The sequence below is a fragment of the Rhinolophus ferrumequinum genome, chromosome 12 (genome assembly GCF_004115265.2).
Source record: "Rhinolophus ferrumequinum isolate MPI-CBG mRhiFer1 chromosome 12, mRhiFer1_v1.p, whole genome shotgun sequence".
Lineage (NCBI taxonomy): Eukaryota > Metazoa > Chordata > Mammalia > Chiroptera > Rhinolophidae > Rhinolophus > Rhinolophus ferrumequinum.
In genome coordinates this window covers 64,645,590-64,667,886 of record NC_046295.1, presented here as the reverse complement: position 1 = coordinate 64,667,886, position 22,297 = coordinate 64,645,590, and the positions used below count along the sequence as shown (strand labels likewise).

General features: G+C 36.6%; 1 protein-coding gene across 10 annotated transcripts in view; it reads right to left on the bottom strand.

Annotated features, from left to right (window-relative positions):
• Nucleotides 1-22,297, bottom strand: part of KIAA1958 (KIAA1958 ortholog) — a 160,241-nt gene that overhangs the window by 86,371 nt on the left and 51,573 nt on the right. For 8 of the 10 annotated variants that reach the window (XM_033122284.1, XM_033122287.1, XM_033122281.1 and 5 more), the window contains one exon: nucleotides 8,919-10,113. In XM_033122284.1, the coding sequence (XP_032978175.1) occupies nucleotides 8,919-10,089 (1,171 nt within the window). In that variant the 5' untranslated portion in view covers nucleotides 10,090-10,113. The remainder of the gene's footprint in view (nucleotides 1-8,918; nucleotides 10,114-22,297) is intronic. The other 2 variants (XM_033122283.1, XM_033122282.1) reach the window with 1 other exon arrangement.

Sequence of the window (22,297 nt, the reverse complement as noted above, 5' to 3'; positions counted from 1 at the left end):
TCCGTAACACATTAGGGATCTATAATTCCATCAAGGTTTTGACTTGCTCTCTCTTTCTATGGACATCGTGTCCCATATCATAATGGGGGAGAAGGACTGATTTCTTCACTGCCCCATTAGGTAAGTGGAGGAATGAAACAAGGTTATTGCTTGTACATGATGTTGCTAACATCAAGCAGTGAGTCCTGGGAACTCCTGGGCCCAGGTACATAACCTTTCCCTAGGGCATGTTCTTGTTGTCAATTATTTATCCACATGCTGGCCATATGTGTACTATGCGCAAGGCACTGGGATTGAAGAGGAGGGTGCTGTGTGGTTCCATTAAAGCCTCCAGCTCCAACCAAGTCTCTCTCAGTGTTACTAGAGAAAGGGAACACAAGTCAAGTAAGTAAGCATCTGGTCCATGAAGTTTATTCTAAGAAATAGGCCTGATGATCACCAGATCTTAGCAAACTTTCCATATTACCACCACTACCAATTGCAACTCGAAGATGAAAGTATGCAAGAAGAAAAAGAAATGGAAGGTAATAGGAAGAAAAGAAGTATATGAGGCAGTACAAAATGCCAATGTCTAGATTTCTAATATTCTCCTCATTTGGGCTACCTCCTGGTGGTTTTGCTGTTTAGTCCCTTTGCCACAGGGATCAAACTGAGAAATGGTAAAGAAATAAAATAGATCGTTTCAGGAAATAGTATCATGTGAGTTTACATGGAAAAAGATACACTTAAGGGAAAACTAATAATTCAAAATTAACTTTTTAATAAATGTTCAACATGGTGATAAGAAGTTCCAACTTGGCACTTCTCTTACTTCACAGAACTGCCCTTAAAGCCCTCGGCTGAAAGCAAGGCACTACGTACCTCCTTCTCCCATTCTAGGTTCAGGGGATGTGTAACCTATAGGGCCAATCACTCGCCTCAGTGGACATATTTCAGCAAAAACTCCCACTGAGAAGGGAGGGAAGGGTTAGCGTGAGCAGAAGCTATCTCTACCCCTCAGCATCCTATGGGTTGCTTGTGCAGTTTGTACACCGAGATAAGCACACAATATGGGGCATCACGGTAGCAGTGGTTACTCACCAAGGGGATGTTATTTATTTAGCTGAAAATACACACCTAGTGGCAAAAACGAAAGGATTGTATTTTTCATGCAACACCTGGAGAGGTTAACACCTTTCCTAGGTTCAGAGGTTATATTCCTCCAGATTCTTTATTTAAAACAATGAAAGTCCAGTTTAGCTAGTTTAGGCAGAAAAAGAATTTAATAAAGGCCACAGAATTTACTAGTGTAACTCAGACTACAAATAATTCCCCGACCACATCAGAGATTTGCTCTGGTAGAGAAAACTCCAGCTTGGGCCTCTAACAGTGGAACTACTATTGGAACGCTGCTCCTGCAGCCTCTACAAACTGACTGTTATTTACCAAAACAGATTCTTCCAGGTACTTCTGATTAGAGTCTGGTGTGCACGCATTTGACTGGCAAAGCCTGAGATCATAAGACTGTGCCCTCCCTGCAATCTAAACTCAGAAAGCAAGTTTCCTGGTGTTCCAGGAAATTCTGTGGCCTTTATTAAATTCTTTTTCTGCCTAAACTAGCTAGACTGGGCTTCATTGTTTTAAACAAAGAATCTGGAGGAATATAACCTCTGAACCCAGTGGGGACATGCAGACGCACAAAGGAGGGAATTCTCTCACACAGGAAGTATTCAGAGTTACTGGGTGGCCAGATGAAATAACAATGAGCCTTAGAATGCGGATCCTGCATTCCTCAGATCACTGCTTCTCAAGCTTCAGTGTGCGTACAAGTTACCTGGAGAGCTTGTTAAAATGCAAATTCTGATTCCGTGGGTCAGGGGTACAGCCTGAAATTCTGCACTTCTAATAAGCTCCCAGATGATACTGGTGATACTGGTCCGTTTTAGTAGATGAATGGGTGTAACTGCATTAAATTGGAATCTACTTCAGTATTTAAGAGTATTGAGCACAATCTAATAATGGCAACAATGACAATGATAATGAAAGTAAAAATAATAATGGTAGAAACTACTGTTCATTAAATGTTTATCATACGTCAGTGGGCTTTACCTGTATTTTTACATTTGTTTTTCAAATTACACCCCCTCGTTTTCCACTGAATGCATTTTGTTTTGTATAAAATATAATCAAATTGTAAAAACTAGAAGAAAAAAGACAAAGAAATTTAAAAAAACAGAATTGAAAATCTAGAAATAAACCAATTATAAACAAAATGCAGTATATAAATCAGGCATTATTAACATTACTTTGAAATAAGCAAACTGAGTCTCAGAGAAAAGAAATGACTTAAAGTCACAAGGCCAGCAGGAGGGAGGGCTGGGAATTCAAGCTGGGCACGTCTGATTGCAAACTCGGAGTGGCCAGACTCTCCTATGTCAATGGCCAGCACTGCCCACCATCTCAATCCACATGAGCACCCCCTTATGAGAAGGAGGGAAACAATGGCGTAAACTGAGAATGAATTTGTACTTGGCCTCTCTTACCTTTCAGAATTTATGTCTCAGGTCTTCCTGCAGGAAAGTACAGGAAAGGGCATGGCTAAGAAAACAAATTTAGTCTTGTTCTATCTTGCAAAAAGAGGCATAGATTTCTTGTGGAATAAGGAAATATATCAAATAACGTGTGTGTGTGTATACATATATATGCATACGCACAGGCACACACACACATTTTTAACTATTTGTATCCCTTATATTTGAAACCTGTTCTAGTATATTTTGTCTTTGAGTGATGTATATAAATAACTCCTATCTGCTCACATAAACTAAAGCTCAAAAAAAAAAAAAAAAACAACAACAACAAACAAAAAACAAACCCCACATAAATAGTAGTGGGTATCTCTGGTTTGCTGCCCTTTTCAAGAACAGAATCCAGTGTGTCCTTGGAAGAACACTCCCACAGTACCCACACTCAGCTGTGTGGTCTATGTGACTGATCTCAATACCATTTCCAGGGTGAGCACTTGATGCCTCAATGAATGACTCAATTTTTAAAAGCTCACTGAACTCAATTTTGAGTAGTTTTTTCAAAAAATATTCTATTAAATGCTTTAGACTGACCTCTCTTTTTCTCTGAATGCATTTTGTTTTGTATAAAATATAATTGAATAGTAAAAATTAGAAGAAAAAAGATAAATCAATAAAAATAGAGTTGAAAATCTAGATATAGACCCAATTATAAAAAAACTATGGTACATAAATCAATTCAGTGGAAATTGAGAATTATTCAACAAATGATGCTGGAACATTTGACTACCTGCAAAAATAATGAAGTGAGATTCCACTCCCAAATATATTTTATTATAGAGTTAAATGTGAAAAAAGAAAGAAGACAGAATGGGAGGAGAGGAAAAGAAAACCAGAAAAGAACCAGAGGAAAATATAGGTAAATATTTCTCTCATTCAAGGTAGGGAAAGAACTTTCTAAGCAAAATACCAAAGGCAGAAAAGCTGGTAACTAACTAGCTAGACAGATAAAGGTAGAAAGAATAGCCTTCATAAAAATTAAGAAAATGCATAGTTCAAAAAATACCACAACTCAATAGTAAAAAAAAAATCTGATTAAAAATGGATAAACAGGGCAGTCAGATGTCCCAGTTGGTTAGAACGTGAGTTCTGAACAACAGGGTTGCCAGTTCAATTCCCACATGGGTCAGTGAGCTGCGCCCTCCACAACTAGTAGATTAAAGACATCAAGCTGCTGCTAAGCTTCTGGAGGGGCGGCTGGATGGCTCTGTTGGTTAGAGCGCTAGCTCTCAACAACAAGGTCGCTGGTTCAATTCCCACCATAGGATGGTCGGCTGCGCCCCCTGCAACTAAGAAGATTAAAAATGGTGACTGGACTTCGAGCTGAGCTGCACCCCCAGAACTAGACTGAAGGACAACGACTTGGAGCAGATGGGCCCTGGAGAAACACACTATTCGCCAATAAAATTTTTTTAAAAAATGGAATAAGTGAAAATAAAACCACAGTGAGATATCACCTCACACCTATCAGAATGGCTATTATCAAAAAGATGAGAAATAACAAGTGTTGGTGAGGATGTAGTGAAAAGGGAATCCTTCTGCAATGTGGACCAATACAGCCACTCTGGAAGACAGCACGAAGGTTCCTCAAAAATTTAAAAGTAGAATTACCATCTGATTCAGCAATTCCACTTCTGGGTATTTATCCAAAGAAAATGAAAATGCTAATTCAAAAAGACAGATGTACCCCCATGTTCATTACAGCATTACTTATAATAGCCAAGATATGGAAACAACATTAAGTGTCTACTGATGGATGAATGGACAAAGAAGATGTGACACACACACATACGCACACACACACACACTCAATGAATTATTATTCAGCCATAAAAAAATGAAATCTTGCTATTTTTGACAACATGGATAGACCTCAAGGGCATTAAGCTAAGTGAAATAAATCAGGAAGAGCAAGACAAATACCTTATGATTTCTCTTACAAGTGGAAATCTATACCAAGAAAAAACAAAACAAGCTCATGGATGCAGAGAACAAAATGGTGGTTGTTAGAAGAAGGGGGTAGAGGTTGAGAAAAATGAGTAAATTATTTTTGTTTCCGTTTGACTAAATTGAATTTTTAAAAATTGGGTATTAAAACATTCTAAAGGAAAAAATGCCATTAACAAAATTAAAGGTTAATGGTAAATTAAGAAATGTATTTCTAATATACATGATTATGTATTTCCAACATACCCAATCAACTGTGAATTAATATTTCAAATATGTAAAGAATATATATGAATCTATTAGAAAAAGATAAAAATGTGTATTTTCAAAAGAAAAAACATATACATTACAAATCTGACAAGCGGAAGTTGATTGCTTGCTACTACAAAACTTCTGATATAAGAGCTGATTAATAAAAGGGGTCTTTGCACAAAATCATAGAGAGTGGTGTGTATGTGTGCATATTTAAGAAATATACACATAAAAACCCAACTCATGGTGTAATGGAGATTTAAAATTATGCAACATGTCCAAATTAAAAACCTCAAAAACTAACAGAATCTTGACTCCGGGTGAGGAACACACAATGGGATTTATAGATGATGTATTACAGAATTGTACACCTGAAATCTATGTAATTTAGCTAACAGTTGTCACCCCAATAAATTTAAAAAAACAAACAAAACTAAGAGACTCTAAGCTGTTGGGAGATAGTCAGTAATTCTAGTAACGTACGTCCTCTTTACTTGTTACTATTTGCTAAGATTTGGGTTGCACAGTATGACAGAACTGACATGAAAATTAATAATTTTATCCACCTTCATTAACATTTTATAACATTGTGAGTTTAGTTCTGAACAGAAATTAGGATGATTTTCCAGTGGGGGAACAGAATTAAATGACATCAGTAAAACTAAACAAAGTGGAACAATTTCTCTTTGTTCTGGCTGATTCAATAGTCATTTGTCAAATTCTTTATTTAAAAAAAATTACTCAAAGGTATGAAGTATTTCTACAATGATTTAATAAAGACTCCATTTGATAAAGACTTATACAACATCCATTTTAAATGTCCCTGATTCTGCTTTCAGCTATTTCTTTCATAACCTCTCTTCTTTGCTTAATCCCAAGTATGCTATGCTTATTAACCATGTAAGGTCCATCTGTACATATTTACTCACATATATTTATTTGGATGTGCTGGATTCGAAATTTAAAAAAGAAATCTATGTTTACAATGAACACTATTTACTGTAAACAAATATACAAAATAAATAAGTAAAATTTTGAGTACAACTATTTACTATAAATAAATATGCAAAAACAAATAAAACTTTTATAGCACAAAGCATAGTTTGGGCTCTGTGCAACAAAGATAAATTGTTAAGTTATATTTACATATCTCTCCCAATAGAAAAATGTCAATCAGATTTTAATTGTCCCATTGATGTTTCCAATCCAAATAGCGTTTCTCTAAAGCCAACAATATCTTAGCAATATAATATCCTTCCACAGAGCAATGAATGAAAACATCAGGATCATTCCTTAGGAAACTCCAATCACCAGTTCTTCAAGACTGTTTTTCTTGAAGGTTCATCTCCAAGCTAAACCTATCCTCTCTGGGAGAATAAAGCCAAATCATAATTTATGACTGTGTATGTTACGTGCCATCCTTGGCCATGCTTACTTTTTATAGCTATCATAAAAAGTGCAATTTCATTGAGAAAAGGAAAAAAAACCCTAAGAAAATGTAATCTATACAACAAAAAAATAGATTAAAATATTTTTTGCAATAGGCTGAATTTCTTCTCTGAAATAGTTATATATAGTAAGATACTCATATTTGGTTTAGTAAAGAGCCTCAATATCTGATTTACTATCCACTCGGCAGATGCAAAGACGACTTGCCATCTCGCTTTACAGAGGTAATTTAATGGAAGTGTGTGCAACTCAAGTTAACAGTCTTACTAAGCTGTTTTGGTGTACTGACCCACTTTGCAAAACACATTTCTGAATTCTACCCTCAAATATAATTTAAGTGAGAATGTAGAAAACTCTGTCAAGTCTCCTCTTTTACAAAACAAAAGGTGGGGGAGAGACAAATCAGATTCACAATTATTTAAGTGAAAAGGTAGTTCTTATATCCTGCAGGTATCAAGAGTGAGATTTCCTAGTAGTACAAAGACTTTTGCCAGGCTAATAAAGATAACATTGTACCTAATGATGTGAATATTAGCCAAAGACTGAGTTATTATTAAATGACTGAAGTAAAACTTAAAAAAAAAGAAAGAAAGAGAGGGAAGGAGGGACAACCCATGGAATGGGAGAAAATATTTATAAATCATATATCTGATAAGGGACTTGCAATCAGAATGTATAAAGAGGTCATCATACAACTTACCAATAAAAAGACAACCTAATTAGAAAATGGGCAAAGGATTTGAATTTCTCAAAAGAAGATATACAAATGGCCACTAAGCACAGGAAAAAAAATTCAACATTAGTCATTAGGATAATGTAAATCAAAACCATAATGGGATATTACTTCACACACCCAAATTTTTTAAAAAAAACTAAAGCTATAATTTAAAAAAATTTAAAAAACAAAACAAAACTAAAGCTATAATTTAAAAAAAAACAACAGAAAATAAGAAGTATTGTTGAGCATGTGGAGAAATAGGAAACTTTTACAATACTGGTAAGACTGTACAATGGTGAAGCTGCTTTGGAAGACAGTTTGGAAGCTTCTCAAAAAGTTAAACATAGAGTTACTATAGAACCCAGCAATTCCACTTCTAAGTTATTGCCCAAGTGAAATGAAATATCCATATAAAACGTTGTACACAAATGTTATTAACAGCATTATTCATAATAGCCCTCAAATAGAAACAACCTAAATGTCATCAACTGATGAAAAAAAAAACAATATGGTATTACCCATACAATGAAATATTATTTGGCGATAAAAAGGAAAGAACTGCTGACACACACAACATAGCTTAACCTTAAAAAACTTATGCTAAGTGCAAGAAGGCCGTCACAAAAGGCTACATGACTCCATTTATATGAAATGTGCAGAAATAGGTAAATCCATAGAGACGGAAAGTAAATTATTTGGTTGACGGGGGCTGGAAGGAGGGGAAGAGTGATTGCTAATGGGTTTCTTTCTGGGGTGATGAAAATGTTCTGAAATTAGATAGTGGTGATGGTTGCACAAGTCTGTGAATATACCAAAAACCACTGAATTTGTACATTTTAAAAGAGTGACTTTCATGGTATGTGAATTATGTCTCAAGAAAGCTATTATTTTAAAATGCAATAAAAATGAATAAACTGAAAAGCACAATTCTGAATCAAGATGGGACTATTTTCAATTGTATATTTTATTATAGTACCATGACTGTGTTAGAAAAATCATAAACCAAAGATTTCCTTTGGGGATCTTAAGGTTGACACTAACACTGGGAAAGCATTTTGTAAAGCCACTTAATTCTAGAAAGTTACAGGGTAAAGGCACAGGTATCTCAGGATTCTAGGAAGCTCTTCCCAAAATACATGACTTTCTTGAGAGGGAGTAAAATGAAACCAAAATGTGCCACAAATTTCTGCTTTCTATATCCTCTGCATGTCTATTCATCCTCGTCTATGTTTCCAATTTCTGGCCTATTAGACTTGAATCATAAACTTAAACGTGTGACATCCAAACCTTCTTCATATAATAATAGCCCAGATTAAAGAAGTACCGAATGTTAAAATTACAGAGCATTAGAATGTTAGAATTACAGATGGGGGCCTCATATAATTGTTTCCCTTTCCTCCTCCCAAACCATTCCAGTGAGACGCACATATTCCAGAAATGCAAGCTATCTGGTTCTTCTAAATTTTGAGAGATCAAATACTTCTTTTAGAAAGGTTTGTTGTTTTTTAAAAAACTTGTTTTAACTGCCGCACCAACGAAAACGAACAGAAATGCCAAGCTGATTCAGACAAATAAATGGAAAAACATTAGGCCTATTGTCATTCTGTGCCTAACCCAATGTCATTTTGGTTTCAAAGAGCAACCAAATACCTCGAAACTAGGGCAGCATAAAACTGTTTTCAAAAATAACTGTATAAAAATTCAGCTTAAGATTAGATACAAACCTTAAATCTAGCCATGCAGTACCAACAGCACAATCCTACAGCTATCCCCTCAGCCTTGAGATACATCAACTAGATGGATGGCCTTAATTCAGAATTTCCTTTATAGTAGCACCTGGATGTAATACATTTCACTATTTCTATCTTTCTAAGAATAATAAAGGCCTGAATTATAGCAAACTGAGCCAATGGTTTTAGAAGTGTTGACGGCGCGGAATTCTCTGATGTACTTGGATGAGGGACTCACTGTCACCTCACATGCCATACCTGGTATGCACTGTGCCATGGCCTCAGTGGTTATGGTTGGAGCAAGTGGGGGCTGCTGCTGACTGGAGCTCACTTCTGGCTCTGTGTTAACTGAGGGAGAAAGGGCTACCTCACAGGAGGAGACCTGGCTGGGCAGATGGGGCAGGAACTCTTCAGAAGCAACTTGCTCATCCTGTCCAGGCAGCTGCAGGGCAGACAAAGGGATGCTGATCTGTTTGTTAGGATGGGATGTGCTCACAGGCATCTGCATGGCCACCTGCTGGTTGGTGCCGTGGGCACCAGGGGGCCCTCTGTTAGGTGAAGCCAGAGATGCCCTAGCCGTCTTCTGGACAACTGGTCTGGACATCACAGAGGGGGATGCAGACATACCATGTGGGTCTAGCTCTGTGCTGATGGCAGATGTTACGTGGGGAATTAGCTTAGCAGACCCGACACAGGAGGGACCAGCATGAGTCTGAGGCTTGGGTTTTGCCATCTGAGTCAAGGAGAGGGCCGGTCCATCCACTCCTCCAGTCAGCTCTGCATTGGCCACAATGTAATAATCTTCGGGAATCTCTTGTTTGATTTTCTTGATGATGACATCATTGCTGCATTCATCAACCATCTGAGTCTGGGAGCTTGAATGAATAGAAGAGGGAACTATTCCAGGCCTTTTGCGAGCAATGCTTTGAGGCCTTTGGGTCTGAGGTTCAAAGTCACTATCCTCATCTGTAACAGAGGACTCACAAACCATGTCGAACAGGGTGTTTTCATCTTCATATTCTTCAACAGCTTCATCCAGTTCAGAGGGCTCACTGCAATAAGAGAAGTCACAAGAGTCTCTGGTCCGATTACAGTCTAGCTTTGCTTTCACTGGTCTCCCAGAGTATCTTTCAACTGGGCTAGTCTGTGTCTCAGAGGGCACTCCAATTATACTGGGACTATCAGAGTTAAAACTTCTGTTATCCTGGAAACAGACCCTTTCTTGGGACCCAGCTCTGCAGGTAGCTGTCAGGGGCCAGTGATAAGCATGGCCAGCACTACAGCCCCACATTGCTGTGAGGTTCCCATGGGAACCTTCTGAAAGCAAGTGTTTCAGGTTAGGAATGAGGCTGCAAATAGTCCCATGGCTGTGGGCCCAGCTGACCAATTTGGACAGATTCTCAGATGACGTATGAAGGCAATCCTCCATGTTACAGGATCAGCAGTGTCTTTCCTAAAGGGAAATAATCAAAATAAGAAGCCATTATTACCCAAGATATTCCTGTATCTCAATTCAATTTCCTTGCTATGATCATCATGTAGCATAAAAAAGTAAATGCACTTCAAAACTGCATCTAGTTAATATTACTGCATATGGGCAGGGACTGGAAGAAAATACGCATACTCGTACAGCAAAAAGTAAAAATAGCTGATGCCTTATGGTTGTGAGATTTGAGAAATTTTTTATTGGTTTTCTTTATTGTTATAATAATGCCTGCATAAGAAAAAAAAGGGAAAGAAAGGAAAAAAAAGAAATGACCAATAAAAAAGAGGTGAGCTTTTTCATGGTACATTTTGTGTCCAAAGTCACAAAGAGAGAAGTTCTGTCAGCCCCTTAATAATAAAATGTGTATATTAACCAAGAGGACGCACTTACAACTTCACCCTCTGCCATCAGAAAAGTCATGACTAGAGGAGAGCTAAAAAGGCTTAGATCTGTTCTAGGGTAGATGTCAGAGAGGGTAGACATTCTCTGCTGGGCACCAGACCACAGATGATGCAACTGGGAGTCCAAGGAGAGAGTGAGGGGCTACATCTGGGAAGTGGGGAAGAAACGTCTTTAGCAGAGAAGGGAGAACAGACTGGGAAAAGAGCCACTAGGGGTGCCTGCTGGGGTCACGGGCACAGGCAGGCTGCAGACCCCGAGAGAGGATAGGTAGGCCGGGTGCCAGCACTCAAACCAAACCTTAAGGGCAGGCTTCCCACCTCCTTGCTGTCTGAAATGCCTGCAACATGGCCTTTCATCTCACAATTGGAGGTAAAAGACGTGTCTGGTGTATTTCACCATCTGCGGTTCCTATACACCCAACGATAACCAATTACCACATAGGAGTAAATCGTTGTTTATTGGGCAGAGGTCAAAAGGAATCACTTGTGGTGGGTCCTTGACGGGATAAGAGTGAAGACAACATGATGGGCAGGAAAAGTGAAATGGGGCACATGCAGTCCGCACGTGACTACAAAGGTCAAGTAAGCCTCTGCCAAAAGGGAGATCCTGGGGAGCATTGGGCAGGGAGGAACAAAGGATTTTGATGGTTTAGTCTGCCGTAGTCATCTACAGCTTGGGTGACAAGAGGTGCCTTTCACCTACAAAGACGTGAGCTCTGCATTAAGGTGCCAAGGTCTAACTGCAACACCAGGTGATCTGAGCCTCCATTCCCCACCTCCGTATCCTGCTTCCATGGCCCCCTCAGCAGAGTTAGGTAAATTTAAATCCTTTAACGTGGCAATGAGGCCTGTATGATGGGGCCATGGCCAGAGTCAACCTGTCAAGCCTCACTTCCTGCTATCATGGCCTTTCCCCACATTTCTTACGTCTTCTTTAAATACAGTTTCTCACTCCCCACTGGGCCTCTAAAAACACATGCTTTGGTTTGATATTCAGCCCTCCTCTTTGTTCACCTGAAAACCCCCTTCAAGACTGAACTTGGGACCATCTCCTGTTGAAAAGTTTCCAGACCCTCTTTCAGCCTCAGAGATTTATTTAGATTCTCTTCACCTGCACCTCCATCACCTCAAGGCACTTTGTCTTGGCCGTACTGCTGTCATTCACATTCCTGTCTATCTCCCAGACTTGACTAAGGATCCCCTCAGGACAGAAACTATGACACAATCATTCATCAATGAGGACCTACTTGGGGATACAGAAATTAGTAAGACATGGTCCTGCACTTCAGATCTTATAATCTATGGTTGCTGCTGAATCAATGAATGAAGAATGAATGAATGAACACATAAATTCATAAACTGGCAGCACCCCCAACACAAGCTGAACATATAAGGCCTCAAATAAGAAACATGAAATTTCCTCCAATCGCTTTCATTAGAATCATTCCAGGGATTAGAGGATTTTCTCCCTAGTGGTGTAACCAAAACACAGCTGTCTTGTCTATGCAAGAGAGTAACACACGAGCCACCAGATTTTATGAAGCAGCACAGTAAATGGAAAGAACAGTGGCGGCATGAAATTCAGGAACTTCAAATTCCAGTCCTGAAACGGATGTCTGTGGCCTTAGACAAATCACTAATTATCCCTAAGCCCAAAATGACAGGACTATATGGTCTTTATACTCTAACAATTTATGGACTTATTTATATTCCTTTCATACAACAAAATGCAGATAAAAGAGAAGGCCTGAGTTTTTTTTTGTTTTTGTTTTTGTTTTTTATTTCCAAGCTTCCCTTGAAATGGGGGTGGCCATAGGACACAGTTCTGACCGGTGATGTGTAACACACACAGACTTGTCCGGTTTTTGCCTTTTGGGCCTCTGTCCTTCCCTTTCTTCCTGCCTGGAACAATAACATGGTGGCTAGAGCAGAGGCCCACTTGGAAGGATGAAATAAGAGCTTGAGGGTGAGAGAGACCAGCCCAAAGGAGCCTGGGTCCCTGATAACTTCCTGGAGCCACTGCATCAGCTCTGAACTGCCTAGGATTCCTTGCCTTACAGAGAAAGATGAACCCCAATCTTGCTTAAGCCACTGTTGTTGGAGTATTTTATTACATACAGCTAAATTCAATTACTAATTGATACACAAAAAATAATACAGACGTCTCTGGTTTTTGAAAACTTAGAGCAGAATCCTTCATTTTCTCTGCACCATATCCCAGTACAGTTGCTTCTCAGATTGGACTCCACAAATAAATTCTTGAGAGGTCTGTAATTCTATGTCAAAATGTTTGTAACTGTCTTTATTTTGATCATAATAAAAAAATACAATTAATATAAGAATCGTCTAAACAATTCTTATGTAAAATCAATTTACATCTAAGTATTGCTGCGTGATTTTAGCACCCGCTCTGCCTCTGCATCTCTACTCACATTAGTGCCCACAATCACTAAAGTGACATCACTCGACTTGGGAAATCTGTTTGTGCTGTGTTCTTTTTAGCAGATATCAATACAAAACCTCTTTTGCATTAATAATTTTCAAATGAAAGGCATCATGATTTGACCTCATGAAAATGGCATAAGTAATGGTGAAGCAATGTACCACTTTAAGTGTCATAGGCTAATGAGAAAATAAAAAGGAGTTGAAAGGAATATGCTTATAGAAAGAAAAACATATACATTAAGGCACAATATTTGAATGAAGTTGTAACCGTTCAAACATGTGGCAGAATCAAAACACAAAATTGTATATAAGCATTTGGAACTCAAAAGAACTTAGAGTCTCCGTAAAACACAGTTAGTAAAATAGTACCATTGCTGAAGGTCCCAGAAAAAAATAAATAAATAAGACACAAAGTAAATAAAATTAAATATTTTGTTACAGGCTTATCCACTTTTATAATTACCACCAACCTTTAAGAATCAACAGGTAGTAACTGTACGTCATTTTTATTACATTTTGAAGTTGACTGGCAATTTCATGAAGAGGCTCTTCAAGTTTTCTCGAGTACCATATGAAAAGTTTTCTAGTATTACCATTTATATATTTCAACCAGTAACTGATGTCAACTGGTTGAGAGCATAATTAGCTGATATTTAGGGTAATTAAATGGATTGAGTCCAAGCTGACAAAGAATAGCTATCAATGTATTGCAGTATATTCTAAGTTCAATACACAATAGAATCAATGACAAGCCAATCAAGGTATTTTCAAAATGCTGAGGGTAGTTTCTAGGATGTACTCATTTCCATCAAAAGTCAGATGATAAGCTCTATGCTGAAAATTAATGCTTTTTCTACATCTTCAAGAACTGAAAAGTAACTTCAACTAGTATTTTCACATATCTGACATGGACGATGACTAGGTTTAGACGCTCAGTTTTACGGAGTCATCAAGTGACACTTCACTAGGAGTCGTACCTAGCACAGTTTATTAAGTATGAGATTTGACTGTCCTATATTTAGCAAAAAAGCTATAAAATTATTATCACCACACTGTATGTTAACTTAGGCAAGAAGATTGGTTTAGTATTTATATTATTAAAGTCAAAATTGGAAACATTAAATATAGAATCAGACTTTCTACCATTAAACCCAACGTTGATCATTAGATTTCAGTAAAACAACAATATAAAACTAATTATTATTGCAGCTAATATTTATGAAACAATTACTGTTTGTCACGCACTGTTCTAGGATGTGACAAACCAATAATCCTAATTACATCATAATTCTAGTAAGTCAGGTAAATTATTGAACTCATAAATAAGTAAACTATGTCACATGGGCAGAGTAAATGGTGGAACAAAAATCTGACCTTCAATCTTACTCCGGAAACCAAGCTCTTAATCACCACACAATGCCTCCAGCATTATAACAGTAAAAAGATATTGTCTCAAGTCTGGTTCCCTATGAATTATGTTGATGCTATAGTTTTACTTAAGTTACATTTGTATGTCTGTTTTGGTTTACAGCTATATCAGAACTATAAGCATAAGTTCAGTTAATACATATTTAAATAACATTATGATAAAAATGACTTAAACCAGCACTGGGCATGAAGAAGTTCCACGAAAATATTTTTCTTTCAAAAGTTTGAGAAAAACTTCTTTACACACAAAAAAAAAGGTATAAAAAGACTGTTACTGGGTGGGGATGATAGAGAAGGGGAGGGGATTAGAAAGCACAATCGGTAACCACAAGATTGAGATGGGGATATGAAAGACAGTTTGGGGAATATAATCAATAATGTTGTACAGATTTTGTAGGGTATCCGATGGACACTTGTCTTATTAGGGAGACCACTTCATGGATGGTGTAGATGCCTGACCACTGCAGTGTACACCTGAAGCTGAAGCTGAATAACATTGTATGTCAACTATAATTTAATATATATAGTCACGAGATATGAGTACAACATAGAGAACAGAGTCAATGGAATTGTAATAGATATATACGATGTCAGAGGGGCAACAGATTGGGGGAGGGAGGTTATCACTTTGTGAGGGGTGAAATGTCTAACTATTACATTGTTTTGCACACCTGAAGCTGGAAAAAAAAAGGGAATAAACAAAGTAATAAATATTTCATGTGAGATAACATTTGTACTTTCAGTTTTCCTACTTGTATTGTACACACACAAAAATAGAGATTGTTAAATGAAGTTCATAGAGTGTTTAGATGGTCTTTTATCGCTTCCCATTATCTTGTGGCATATCTAATCTTTAGTGTAATTTAAGGTACAAATAAAAATGAAACCAAGAAAACAAAGAAAAGACTGTTACTTTTCCAAAACCTGACAAAGCAAGTTACCAACCACATACCAGTGGTCTAAGTTGGCTTTCACCCAACGTCATTACAACAATCTGCCCCACAGTCCTTATAATCTCTCTCTAAAAGGTTCTGAACCTTTCAAAGGGTTTGTTGTTACTGTTGTTTTAATACACTAAATTTCAACTGCTGATGGATGACAAACTCGACCTACAAAGAAACAAAATCTGAGCAGTCATATATCTATAATACTTTTTAAGTAAAAAGAAAATTTCCAAAAGAAAGAGTTCACTGGAAAATGCTAGCACACATTCAGTACCAAAATTTTCCAAAAATAGGAGGAGGGAGCACTACCTAGCTTGTTTAAGGAGGCCAGCATAACCCTAATACTAAAACCTGACAAAGGTATTACAATAAAGAAAATTATAGCTTAATATTCCTCATTTGATGCAAAAATACTTTACAAAACATTAGCAAACTGAATCCAAAAATATATGAAATATCACCAAGTAAGACTTATCCCAGGAATGCAAAGGACACGCAAAAATCAATCAATATAATTCAACCTAACAGTCCATAGAAGAAAACCCACACAATCATTTCAATAGATACAAAGTATCTGACAAAATTCAATATTCATTTGTGATTAAAAAAAACTCTTAGCAAACTAGTAATAGTAGAAACTTCCTCAAACTTATAAAGGGAATCTATGAAAAATCTAATATCATATTTAATGTAAAAGACTGAATTGTTTCCGCCTAAGATAAGGAATAATGTCCACTTGCATCACTTTTATCCAACACTGTACCAGAGGTCATAGCAATTGAAATAATGCAATAAAAATAAATAAAAGGTAGAAAAATTAGAACATAAGAAGTAAAACTATTTTATTTATAGATGATATGGCTGTTTATGTAGAAAATTCCAGAGAATTTAAAAAAAAAAAACTGCTACAACTCATAAATGAATTTAGCAAAGTAATAGGATACAAGATCAATATTCTAAAAATCAATTATTTTCTATATTAGCAACAAAATATTAGAAAATTAAGTTTTAAAAAATTCTATTTATAATTGTGCCAAATATATTAAATACCTAGGAATAAGTCTAACAAAGGACGTCCAAGACTTCTAATTAAAAACTACAAAACATGCTGAAATTAAACGTGACCTAAATAAACAGAGATATACCATATTCATGGATTGGAGATTCAGTATTGGTAGGGTGGTCTTATTCCTGAATTGATCTATATATTCAATGCAATGCCAACAAAATTCCAGCAGGGCTTTTCAGTAGCAATTGACAAGAAATTAGCAACTGACAAGAAATTGATTTTCTATGGAAATGCAAAGGACCTAAATTAAAATAATCAAAGCAAATTTAAAAAATAAGAACAAAGGTAGACGACTCACTCTACCTGATTTCTAGACTTACAATAATTTCAAGCTACTGCAATCAAGACAATCGGGTACTTACGAAAGAATAGATGCAGCCATCAATGAAACTGAGTCAGTGTCCAGAAATAGATCTACACATATTTGATTAACTGATTTTTGACAAAAGGGTAAGGCAATTTAACGGGAAAGGAAAATCATTTCAACAAATGGTGCTGGGTGGGTCAACTGGAAACCCATTTAAAGAAACATCAGTCTTTAGTTACACCACACATAAAAATAAACTCAAAATAGATCATAGACCTAAATTTAATATCTAAAACTGGAAAACTTCTAGAAGAAATTAGAGGAGAGAATAACTTAGTGGCCTTGGGTGGGAAAAGTTTCTTAGCATGCAAAAAGCACAAGTCATAAAAAAATTTCATAAATTGGACTACATCAATTGCTAACAGAATATAAATACAGGGCTTTAGCAGGGACGGAGAAGGTATTCATTAAACTTAAACACACTCAACACTGCTACCTTCTTTTAGAGGTTCCCCTAAGTAAATTTCAATGCTAGCAAGGAAACTTGGGTGTGGTCTAAAAAGTACTGATGATACCTCCACTAATAGGCCAGTGATTAACAAACCTAGAAACAACGAAAATCAAACAAAAGATGAGAAGTAATGGCTTCTTTAAAAAACTAGAATACAGTATAGAGAATATAATTAACAATGTTGCAACAACTATATATAGAGCCAGGTAGGTGGGTACTAAGCTAATCAGGGGGATCACTGCATAAATTATATAAATGTCTAACCACTGTGCTGTACACCTGAACTAATGTAAAATAATATTGAATGTCAACTGTAACTGAAAAAAAGAAATAATTTAAAAAATAAAGGATGTGCTCACCTTAAAAAACAAACACTTCCAATTTTATTTTCCCACTAATTACAACTCTTAGAATATAAGAAGCAAATCATATAAACCTAATTTCCTCATATTCCCATTAAAGGATGCAATTTATTGCATATGCTAAAATGAAAAATATTGAAACTAGGATTTTACCCCAAAAAATCTGAAGAATAAAGTTCCAATATTAATATACATTAATGTGAAGAAAGAAGATACTACCGAAAAATGCAGCTAAAAGATAGGGAAAGGGTATTTATTAATATTGAGGCCTAAAATGTGCTTTCTAAAATTTGAAATCATTGTTTCAAAAAAAAAATTATATGTAAATCACACAAAACAATACAGGTACTAAAAGTGGATTTACAAATAAAGAATTTAGAGAACATTATGTTTGCTTTCACTTTAAGATAGCATATTTATTAATTTTCAAATGTCACAAGTACCATGTAATCCATCATGTAATTTTTGGAAATAAACCTAAAAGATACTATGTACCTAGTAATTTTTTTTAAAAAAAAATCACACCTAAAAATCATTTAATTCTATACCACAAATATATAACATGTATCCTCTAATATAAAGTATTATATGGTTGTAAGCAAGAAAGTGACTTTAGAATCATCATTCTGATTATAACTGGAAGAGATTAAGACTAGAGGTGGGAATCCAGCTAGGAGAGAGATTGCAGTAATTGGACAGTGGCAGGAGAAAAGAAGAGGATAAATTTGAAAACCAAGGTAAGAGGTAGAATATGAAAGACTGGGTATGGGAGGTGGTTTAACTTATGCCATGTTACTCTGCGGTGCCTTTAGGACACCCAGAAGGAGAGGTACCAAAGAGACAGTTGAATATATAGATCAGTAGAAAGAGACTGATAAAAGGAATGATACCCTATAAATATAAAACATCTATGAACATTTTTTGCACAATCATAATGCAGAGAATAAAAATTGGATATACAAAAATAACAATGACAATATATCCCTGTAAACTCTGAGCTCAGGAGTTTGAGTTCATTTAGGGTTGCTGATTGAGGGTTGCTGGGGGCAGAGGGAGGGGGAATGCTACCTTGACAATTGATGGCTAACTTGCCTATATCTCAGTAGTGATGACTTTCCCTTATGTTTCTATTTCTTTGAGCATTTATATAGGAATTTAAGATGAAAGGGAATTAAATGAATGAGCTTAAACTGTGATTGCACAGACACCATTTTAACAAGTGTCAATGTTCAGATTATCTGAAAGATAAGACCTGGTAAATCAAAGTAAGGTTTATAGGAAGATGGATACAGGAGAAAGTCAAGTCACTTGGGAACAAAGCCGAGAAATCCGCAACATTTTCCACTTACTGATGTAGATAAAAGCTCTGAGTCTCCCAAAAGGGCCTCACCGGTGGAAGTTGTAGGTAAGTCTGATTAGGTGAGGGTCAGATAAAATTTTCTAACAGCTCAACTGCCTCCTTCAAGCCAATCTTACATGCATAAAACTAAGGAATTTCTTCACTCAGACTATTCTGGATGTGTGTGAGGGCCCACTTCATGTGAGCTGGGACAATGCAAAGTTAAAAGCATGGGCTCTACTGTCAGACAGTCTGGGTTTAAATCCTAGCTCTGCCATTTGCTCTCTCTGTGACCTTCGGCAAGTTACCTCTGTGTGCCTCAGTTTCCTAATCTGTAAGATGATGATAAGAATAACACCGGCTTCCTATGCTATTATGAAGATTAATTCATACTGTAAAATGCTTAGAACAATCACTTGATAATTGTTCATCTGAAATAAGGATCCCCCCCCCCCATTTCATGATCTACAATATAACTACAGAGAACTAGAACACAGGACAGTACACTCACGGAAAAATGAGGCCCAGAAAACATAACAGTACAGTATGGTATACTTAGTCAAGAATGAGCTCCTCATTTAACTTTCTCAGACTCCTCAGAAACACACTCATCAAAGTACACCTCTAAATTCAAAGCAGCATTACAGAACACGGCTCAATTACCCAGACATCCCTGGGAGTCATGCACCCAGGGCTTCAGGCAAGCTACAGGATCAATTCTCCAGCCATCTTAAAACTTCAGTCCCAGTTTCTTTTAAGAGAAATCAATATGGCCTTTTCAGCGGCATCCCTTCATTCGACAAATACTGCATGACGCTGGGTCAGCAGGCACTAGGAAAGCTGTCGTGAACAAGACGGCCATGATCTGTGCCGCCTCGCAATTCACCACAGCAGGGTGAGAGGGGACCAACAACTACTTATACAAGAAGTAATTCTGTTGCAACTTTGATAAGAATTTTGCAAAAGCAATGCACTGAGTGTTAAGAGAGCATAAATCCAGGGAGACTTGTTCTATTCTGGGGGATAAGAGAAAGCTTCCCTGACAGAATGATATTTAAAACTAAGAGCTGAAGGATTAGTAGAAACTCACAGATGAAAAAGAAAAAGGATGGAGCAAAAGGAGAGGAGAGACATCTAGGCATAAGAATAAGGACAGCAAAGAGCCTAAAAAAGGTTCTGGAATTCCTTCATCATATACCCACCCTTGGCAACTACTCTGCAACAGTCTAGGACGCCCACAACATCCTATGAAGAGCACCGCACACAGAGGGTCAGGATAATGGACCCAACAATCTGAAGTACTTTTTACCCTACCCATTCTACCATACCATAGTTCACCCTCTCTCTCCTAACAAATGCTGCTCACCATCTCTGAGAGACTGATCCAATTTAAGTCCCCACTTGAAATATACATTTATGTCATGCATGCTAGTTATGGCTTTGCCAAGAAAACAAATTAATTTTAAATAGAATTTTGACTGTCAAGGAAAACAAGCACCTTAACCTTCGTCAATAATTTGATACTGATATTATATCCAAAATACTTTAAAAAATATTAATGCATCTAAAATATCCATAAATACCTCAAAATTCTCAACACTCAATTATTCATGTTTTTAATTTCTACAGTTTACACTGAGTGTAGGTTTTTATTACATACTTTGAGAAAGGATTAAAATTTTGATGGCATTTCGTTCATTCAAATTGTTCCAGGTATTCAATGGCTGTATTATTCGATCACATTTTAAAGTGATTTACCCATCAATGAGCATGATTTGACATGATTCATGCTTTATAGCCCACTCAAAGAAGTGTAGTAAATAGAAAAACTGAAAATCCTATCTCAAAGTGAATGATGTTAACATTTTTAGCTGCCTCTAAATTTACATAGCCTCGTTCTCCTAATGGAATTTTCCAAGACTTAAGAGAGTAGCAGTGTCCTGTAATGAAGAATCTGTCCTAGATGTTGAGAATACAGCCCCACTCCAGTAAGTGAACTAAAGGGAAGCTGATCCCAGATTTCAGAGAATAATGTGAAAATGCACATGCCACTCCACTCTCCATGGGAACTGTTCTGGCCAAGGTCACCAATAACCTCCAATGTCAAGGACTTCAATCAACACTCTTTGGTTCTCTTCACACAGCTTTTCAGCAGCACGAAGAGCTGGCTGCCTTACATGAAACCCTCTCTTGCCTTGGCTTCCACGATACGGCCCTCCACCACTTTGCCATTTCTCAGTTTCCCTTGCTGGGACTCATCACCCTCTTTTTGACCTTAAAACTAGAGTTTATCAGTGGTCCTGGCACTCTTCTCATATTACTGTCTCCAAAAATTACTAGGTTTTACAAAGCTTCTGGTTTATATTACCTCTACTCTTCTAAAGGGTGTAGAAAAAGATGAAACATTCAGACAGAGATGTATTTTCTTTATGCATAGTGGATAAACAAATTATCGTTTTAAATGTGATAATAAGTACGGATACAATTATATATATGGATACAGTTATATGTTACATAAATTAAATCTTACATCTTTACTGCTTTTTAGGAAAGGAAGACAGGTCTTTCTTATTATGAAATATCTGCTCGTGGGAATAAGATTTTGAAGCTACTGTATATATCATATTAATAGCCCCTCCATTCTGACTCTCATTTTTAGGAACGAGAGTAGTGAGTAATGAAAGTGGTGTAAGTGTTCTAGATGTGACAATGAGTCTGTGACAGGTGCTGGGAAAGTGAGCAACCCAGTTTTACTCATCACGTGAAATACTTTAGAAATTCTGACAGGGACATAATAGGACATAAAAGGGATACTAGGACTAAACCCTCCAACCTAGGGCCATAACATTCATTTTAGAAAATATTCAAAGGAAAGAGACCATTTCCCAGAGAAATTCAAAGGAATTAAAAAATTGATATGGTTTGGTTGAGTATTATGGTCCCTTTTTGCAAAACCACAAAAATTTCCTTGATTTTCCATGTATTTCTATCGTTTATATTCTGATTTGTTGGTCTACTTACCTATTTTACAATTAATACTGCATCACTTAAAATTCCTATAACTGAATATGGTTTTATATTTAGGAAGGCAAATCCCTCATTATCCCTATTTTTCAAAATTGTTTTCTAATTCTTAACTTCTATGGCAAAGTTTCAAATGTTTAATTAAGTATATTTGTTCCTAATAAAATTTTAAACTATGTTAAAAATGTTTTTCATTTCTTAATTACAAAGGATGTTGAATTTTATCAAGTATTTTAATCAACTATAAATTTGATGTGTTTTCTTTTCCACACTGTAAGTTACATTTACATATTTTTCAGTTTTGACCCACTTTGTGTTCCT